The sequence below is a fragment of the Pyxicephalus adspersus genome, chromosome 1 (assembly GCF_032062135.1).
Source record: "Pyxicephalus adspersus chromosome 1, UCB_Pads_2.0, whole genome shotgun sequence".
Classification (NCBI taxonomy): domain Eukaryota; kingdom Metazoa; phylum Chordata; class Amphibia; order Anura; family Pyxicephalidae; genus Pyxicephalus; species Pyxicephalus adspersus.
In genome coordinates this window covers 166,169,601-166,177,501 of record NC_092858.1, presented here as the reverse complement: position 1 = coordinate 166,177,501, position 7,901 = coordinate 166,169,601, and the positions used below count along the sequence as shown (strand labels likewise).

General features: G+C 45.4%; 1 protein-coding gene across 1 annotated transcript in view; it reads right to left on the bottom strand.

Annotated features, from left to right (window-relative positions):
* The window catches only part of LOC140337004 (MORC family CW-type zinc finger protein 3-like), a 64,845-nt gene extending 57,709 nt beyond the window's left edge, over positions 1-7,136 (bottom strand). Inside the window, exons 1-3 of the mRNA XM_072420538.1 lie at positions 6,951-7,136; positions 4,108-4,180; positions 3,345-3,477 (exon numbers count right to left, since the gene is read on the bottom strand). Of these exons, the coding sequence (XP_072276639.1) occupies positions 3,345-3,477; positions 4,108-4,180; positions 6,951-7,136 (392 nt within the window). The remainder of the gene's footprint in view (positions 1-3,344; positions 3,478-4,107; positions 4,181-6,950) is intronic.
* Positions 7,137-7,901: the final 765 nt, after the last annotated feature.

Genomic DNA, 7,901 nt, shown 5'->3' with positions numbered 1-7,901 from the left:
TGGAGGTGGCGGCAGCATCAGGAGGCCACAGAGTGGCACAATGACATAGTCTGGAGTTAGTAGCAGCATCTGGAGGCCACAGAGTGGCACAATGACAGAGTCTTGAGGTGGCGGCAGCATCAGGAGGCCACAGAGTTGAACAAGGACATAGTTCGGAGGTGGAGGCAGCATCAGGAGGCCACAGAGTGGCACAATAACAGATTCTGGAGGTTGCGGCAGCCTCAAGAGGCCACAGAGTGGCACAAGGACATAGTGTGGAGGTGGCGGCAGCATCAGCAGACCACAGAGCGGGAAGGTGACATAGTGTGGATATGGCAGCAGCAGCATCAGGGGACCACAGAGCGGCAAGGTGACATAGTGTGGAGATGGCAGCAGCAGCATCAGGAGACCACAGAGCGGCAAGGTGACATAGTGTGGAGATGGCAGCAGCAGCATCAGGAGAGCACAGAGCGGCAAGGTGACATAGTGTGGAGATGGCAGCAGCAGCATCAAGGAGACCACAGAGCGGCAAGGTGACATAGTGTGGAGACCACAAAGTGACCCGGTGACAGACTGGGGCAGTGGGTGGCAATGGGTGGGTGGGTGAAAAAAGGAGCACTTGGCATCTGATGTGTGGCATCAGGCGGGTGGCAGCATTAGAGTAGAAGCTGAGGCAGGTAGCCAGAAGAAACCTGTCGCTTTTGTCAAGGTTTGGGGTGGACAGGCGAGTTCTTCTTGGGGTAACTATGGCCCCCGCCTCACTAAACACCTGCTCTGATGCCACAGTACTGGCCAGGCAGGACAGCTTTTCCAGGGCAAACTTGGCCAGTTGCGGCCACAAATCCAGTTTGGCTGCCCAGTAGTCAAGCGGATCTTCAATGATGGCTGGCAGGGTGCACTCCAAGTATGCCACCACCTGTTGGTTCAGGTTCTGCTCTATGTTTAGCTGCTGGTCAGTAGTTTCTTCACTATTCGGGTGCAGAAAGCTGCTCATCAGCGACTCTAGACTCAGGCTGCTGCTGATGGAGCTGGTACTGCTCCTGCCACCCCACCCCTCCACAGCAGCCATGGCAGTGGAACGTGAGTGCAGAGGTCAGACCTGCGATAGGCAGATAGGCAGCAGCCAACTGACTACATAGGATGTTTCTGTAGTAGTTGTTTCCAACAAGGTGGAAAGCCAGAAGTCATCCCTCTGCCGAATGGTGACACTTCGGCTATCACTGCGCAAGCAAGTGAGCATGCAGTGGGCCATTTCTGCAACCGACTCGGAGCGACTCCCTGCTTCCATCTCCACTGCATACTGCCACTGTGTGTCTGGGTCCTCTGCCTCGTCTTCCTCATCTCCCTTTTGCTCCTCTGGCTGCTCCTGCTCCTCCTCTCCTGTCACCTGAGTAGAAAAACCACCCATTTTGCTATACATTGCCTTTGATCCAATGTCCTCCTCTTCCTCCAGTTCTGCCCCCACAGGGCTCATGTGGCCGTGAAATCTAGGCGCCACGTCTCCAGTCCCCTGACCAGACAGATTTACCAGCATCTGTTCCACGACATGAAGTAGTGGAATGACGTTGTTCATCCCATAGTCCTGGCAACTGACAAATTCTGTGGCCTCCTCAAAGGGCCTAAGCAAACAGCAGGTGTCACGTATGAGCTGTCACTGGCTGACATCAAAGTTACACATGGGAGTACTCCTATCCGCTTGGATCAACAAGAATTCATTGATGGCCTTTCTCTGTTCGTATAGTTGGTCCAACATATGGAGGGTGGAATTCCAACAAGTGTAAACGTCACATATCAGCCTATGTTGGGGGATGCCGTTCTGCTGCTGCAGCTCAAGGAGGGTGTGCTTTGCAGTGTACCAGTGGCTGAAGTGCATGCAAAGTTTCCTGGCCATTTTTATGATGTCTTGCAGATGGGTGGAAGACTTCAGGAACCGCTTGACAACCAGATTGAATACGTGTGCCATGCAGGGTGCATGGCTCAGCCTTCCTTGACGCAGTGCAGACACATGTTCTTCCCGTTGTCGGTCACCATGGTTCAGATTTTGAGTTGTCGCAGCGAAAGCCATCAATCGATCTCTTGATGAATGACACGAAGCAGTTCCCCCCCTGTGTGACTCCATTCCCCCAGGCAAACCAGGTGTGGAACAGCGTGACACCGCCATGCTTCACATGTGGTATGCTGGAGGGGCACTGTGAATTGTCCCTGCAGTGGAGGCTGAGGACACGGTGGAGGATGAAGAGGCAGAGGCAGACGTTGTCGCAGGACCAGGGACGTGAGAACGTGGAGGCAGAAGCGGTGTCACCTGGCCAAGTTGCTGCTGTGGCTGTGCAGGAATCACAGCAAAGGACAGAGGCAGGTTGAGGAAGGTGAGGGCACATGGTCTGCTCCCAGGCCATGCCAACTAAGGGTTGTGTCTGACGAACCCACCGACTGTTGGCTGGGGGTGTCTGATGTCACTTGGGATGAAGTGGATGACCGAGTGAACCAATCAAGAATAGCTGGGTTGCTGGTCAAGACACGACCGCTAGATGACACGGCTTAGGCCTCTCGCTGCGACTCCTGCTGACACACACCCTTACTCTGCTGCGACCTCTGCCTGCACCAGAAACATTTAGGCCTCTGCTACTCCTCTGTGCATGGCCTGCCACTTCTCTGTATGACATACTTTTACTTGAACTAAATACATTTAAAGCAAATTAAAACACACCTAAAAGCGACAAATGTATTTTTATTTTTGTACAGAAATAGGCCACTAAATGCTTTTAGCACAAATAACTGCAACAGTAAACTGTGTATATAATTTTCTTTTTGTACTCAAATACATCACTTAATGCTTTCACCACATATAACTGCAGAAGTGAACTGATAATATATTTGTATTTTTGTACTGAAATACGTCACTAAACGCTTTGACCACAAATAACTACAACAGTGAAGTGCGTGTATATTTTTCTGGATATACAAATTGATGGAATGACAGAGCTGTATAATGGCTATTTGGATCCCCAAATAATCTTTCCCTGCACATGTAAATCGCTTTTCTAGCACTGTCCCTAGCGCCTTCTGACGTCTCTCCCTGCACTAAGATGCTGTGAAATTATGGCATTACGGGTCATCCTGCCTTCCTAGATTTCCTTGCCCCATGTCCTCACAAGTGTAGCCACCATTTTAGAAAAAAATGCTATTCGTTTCAACGAATAGCAGTGAGGTGCGGGAATAAAAACCCAACGTATTCCCACAGTATATTGGTGAATGTATCAATTTGTACCCCCATCCATTCATAACCTCAGTGTGGGTGTAGTCTGTAAAATTCTGCGAGACATAATGGTCCACCCAGAGAAAGGTGAATGGTTTATATCACTTACCTAAGCATCTTGTGTAATTTGTCTGCAGTCATCCCCTTCCCGTTGTCTGTAAAGGTGAGACATGTCTCATTGTTAAGAACGGTTTTATCAATCCAGATTTGCTTAGCATTGACATCAGGATCGTAAGCATTATCTGTTATAAGGGAAAGAATGATATTGTCATTTTAAAACATTTGCCAGTTTCTCTCTCCAGCTTCAACCAGAGAATGATGCAGTTACATGAATTACAAAAAAAGGAATTCTACCATAAAATTAAAAATAAAAACTTAAATCAGGCTTTCACTGAATAAAATAGGTTTTTTATTCCTCATTTTCTTTCAATACCAATAGTGGTGTTGGTGGAGTGGTGTCAGTTACTGTATAAAATCCTCACTGTGAGTTAATCACAATCAAAACAAAAAAAACCTTGCCTAGACACTCTGGAGCAAGCTGGACTTCTGGAGCAAGCTGTGCTTTGATTTGCAAAAAGAAACAACTGCAGAGTTTGTCTTGGTCATTAAAGAGTTACAAGAGCTTGCAGAAGAGCTCAGTCCCTAAGATCATCCTCAACCTCAGCTGTGTTTAGAAAAAGATTTCTTCTGCAAGTCATGTAAACCGCCCCCCTCCAAGCCTCTGTTCTGCACACGAGGGAGCAGGGAAGCCTCGTTCGTATCTAGAAGACAGAAGACATCCGTATGTCAGATGTCCTTTACCCGGGGACTACCTGCATGAATCCTAATTAAAAAAAATTAAAATGTGTAGGAAAGGAAGGAAAATGACATACCTAAAATTTCTGCTATAGCACCGAAAGGCCAGGTATGACTTGTGGAGTTGGTATGCAGAAATTTGGGGTTCAACTGAAAATAAAAAGAATTTAATAAAATTATAAACTTATACTACACAAACAAAAAGAAAAAAAGGTAAGAAACAACCACCACCGTGCTTATACATAATTCTGAAGGTCAATTCTAAAATATTATACTCATAATTTAGTTAAAGATTTATGTGCCCCTTTACATTTCTAATCTTAAATCTGTTTTTGTTACATTGTAAGAACAGTGAACATTTTTACATTTACAAAACAAGTAGAATTCGTAAAAAGGGAGAAGGAGAAGCGAAAAAACATACAAAAAGTGGAGTACAGGGTGATAATAATCCACAAAGTGTTACACATAATACAGTGTGATAATACAAAAACAACATTCCTAAGATAATTAGGGAAATACAGAAAATGAAATGAATAAGAAGGAGGTGGACTGGATGGGCTTTATTTATTAAAGCTCTCCAAGGCTGGTGAATATATACTTTCATCAGTGAAGCTGGGTGATCCAGCAAGCCTGGAATGGAATGATAAAAGTGTATCGTCTCCAGTATTGGGGAAGCTTTAATAAATCAGGCCCACTATTTCTTCACAAACATCTCAAATCAACAGTCAAACATGGTGGTGGAGGAATGATAAATTGAGCTTGTTTTGCAGTCAATATGAGGCCATCTGTGTGACAGCTAAAGCTTGGCTAACACTCATGAAACACGATAATGAACCCAAGCACACCAGCAAACCTACAAGAGAATGGCTAAAAAAAAAAGAATAAAAGTGTTGCAATGGCCGAGTCAAGTTCCAGTTTTTTTAACTGATCAAAATGGACAGAAAGCAAACCTCAAGGGACTCAAGCAATTTTATAATGAGCCAATATTTTTCCACAACAATGTGGAAGAGTAATAATGTCATTTATTAGTCATTCAGAAAGTTATGACTTCAAGGTATTGCTGCTTAAGGTGATTCTACAAGCTATGGAATCATGGGATGTACTTTTTTTCCACACATAGTTTCTCCATTGTGGCCTCATTTTTACTAAAAGAAAACAAAAATACCCATATATTTAGTATTGGTCTAGTAGGGGAGTGTTTTATCAGATCAGATCAAAAAATCAGATATCTCTCTAAGAAATGTTACTGGAAATTCTCACCAGAAACTCTCTAGTCGTATATATTAATGCATTAACAGCTGAAGTAAAAGCCCAGACGCAAGATTATCATGGGCTAGACTGATTCCCAAGCTATGATCAATCCTATTGTCCCAACACGTTTCGCAAATATGCTTCATCAAGGAATATAATAAATTTAAGTATGAGATAAATGAGTGGTTAGATGTACTTTTAGAGAAGTTCTATTGAATGTGTCTTTTGAAAGTGATAAGTGAAATCTCATGCAAGCACAGTGAGATCGGCTCTCTTTTTATTCCCCTTAACAGCGGGTACATCCTCTGTCTTCTCTTCTGTCTTTTTCTTGTCTTCTTGGAACGTCACCCGATCCCACACTGCACAGATGGCAGATTGGGTGACGTGCCAAGAAGACAAGAAGAAGACAGAAGATGGCAGCGCCCAGCTCATCCTCAGCACCAGGACAAAGAGGAATTCTAGGACGACGTGGGACCAGTTTGAGGGAAGGACCCGTGCCATCAAGGGACCTGCGGGATTAAAGGTACCATATGTTCCGGTGTATAAGGCGACTGGGCGTATAAGACGACCCCCCACTCTAACCAATCATTTGGGGGTCATGTTATATGCCCAGTATTGTACTGTTCCTTCTGCCTGTCAGATCTCGCTATTGTGTGAGAACTGAGAGGCAGAAAGAACTGTACACTACTAGTTCTAAGTAATGAATGGGCACGTTCCTTTAATGAATGGGCGTGTTTCAGTGAAGAGCCAATCCAGGCTCCCCACTGGAGAGCCAATCCAGGCTCCCCACTGGAGAGCCAATCCAGGCTCACGTCCTGCTTTTCAGCTTACACGAGTCCTGCTGTGAAGCAACGCGAGCCTGCCCAGGAGGACTCGTGTAAGCTGAAAAGCAGGAAGACAGAAGGAGGCACAGGAGGACTCGCAGGGACGCCAGACCAGAGAGGGGACTCGCGGGGACACCGGGCGCTGCAGGTAAGTACTGGTCCCCGGCGTACAAGACGACCCCTGACTTTGTCATAGATTTTTCGGGGTTTAAAAGTCGTCTTGTACGCCGGAAAATACGGTAAGTGTAATTTTTTTTGTTTTCAGTTTAGTTCCACTTTAAGCGGCTGCTTTATGATTTTTTCAGAAAATCAGATCAGATTGGTGTTTATGCAGCAAGAATAAAAACTGATGATGCTGGGAGTAACCCCACAACAGAATATTCACTGGTAGACCCTACGGAGTGACAGCCATTTCTTCTAAATATCAAAACCAGTAACTTTTGCAAAACCAAAAATATAATAAGTATCAACTTATTATAGGTCAACTCTTAGATTGTAAGCTCTTCTGGGCAGGGTCCTCTCTTCTGTCACTCTCTGTATCTGTCTGTCATTTGCAACTCCTATTTAATGTACAGCACTACGTAATATGTTGGTGCTAAATAAATACTGTTCATTAATAATAAAAATTAAAAAAAATGTATGATGGGGCCGGGTCGGGCCGGCTCTTAAGATGGCCGCGTTCTGAGAGAGCTCCGTGTGAGTCTGGGCATTAGCGACTTTTTCATCAGTGACTGTGACCCTCTGAGTGCTTAACTGGTGTCCTGGATTCACACTTACCCTGGAAAATATGACTAGACGGAAGAAGGGGAAGACAGGAGGAGCCTCAGAAACTTTCTATTTCAGACCTCAGCAATCCCGTCAACAGCAAGATGGCGACAAGACTCCTCTTCGGGCCACTCCACCTGCACATCCAGCTTGTGAATCCTGTCCACGGTATGTGCGTAAGGGAGGATCAGTGGGTAGTGTGGATGAGTTCTCCCGCTATACTGCTTCACCTGAACCACCATCTCCATCTGCGCAGGATGAGGCATGTCACACCCCAGATCCTGCGACAGGTGAGACAGGGGATGCTGCCCTAACAACAGGTTGTGGAGATAGAGTTGGAGCGCTTTCAAGTGGGAGATACAGTGCTGTCCCCAGCGACCCTGAAGGAGATGCTCCTGTCTTTGAGACATTCTATTCAGTGAGATTTAAACTCCATGCTAGGCAAATTTAGTGCATAACTCTCAGGTTTTGGAAAATGACTTCAACATGTGGAATCCTAAATGGGGGAATTCTCCCAAGTACATAATGATTTGATTGATGCGATTATACGTCTGAGATAAATTGGCTTAGGTCCAAAGTAGCAGATCTGGAGGACTGCTCTCGGCGCAATAACATCAAGCTGAGGGGGATTCCAGAAACCGTTTTCCTGGGTCAACTAGGGGCTTTTGTTAAGCATATGTGTCATGCATTGGTTCCATCAGCCACAGTTTTTGAACTTACAATCGATCGGGCCCATAGAATTCCCAAACCTGCGTTTCTTCCTGCTGAGACCCCACGGGCTGTGTTGATTCCCATGCACTTCTTTCATATCAAAGAAAAAGTTATGGCGGCAGCCAGGAAGAAACCTCCCTTGCCTGAACGATTTTATAATATTCAACTGTTCACTGACCTATCTGCTCTGAGAATTCAAAATCAGAGAAAATTGGCACCTATTACTAAAATACTGCGTGATAATCAGATCACCTATCGTTGGTGTTTTCCTACTAAGCTTCTGATAGCTTATAATGGCATAACACATGCAGTCTGTTCAG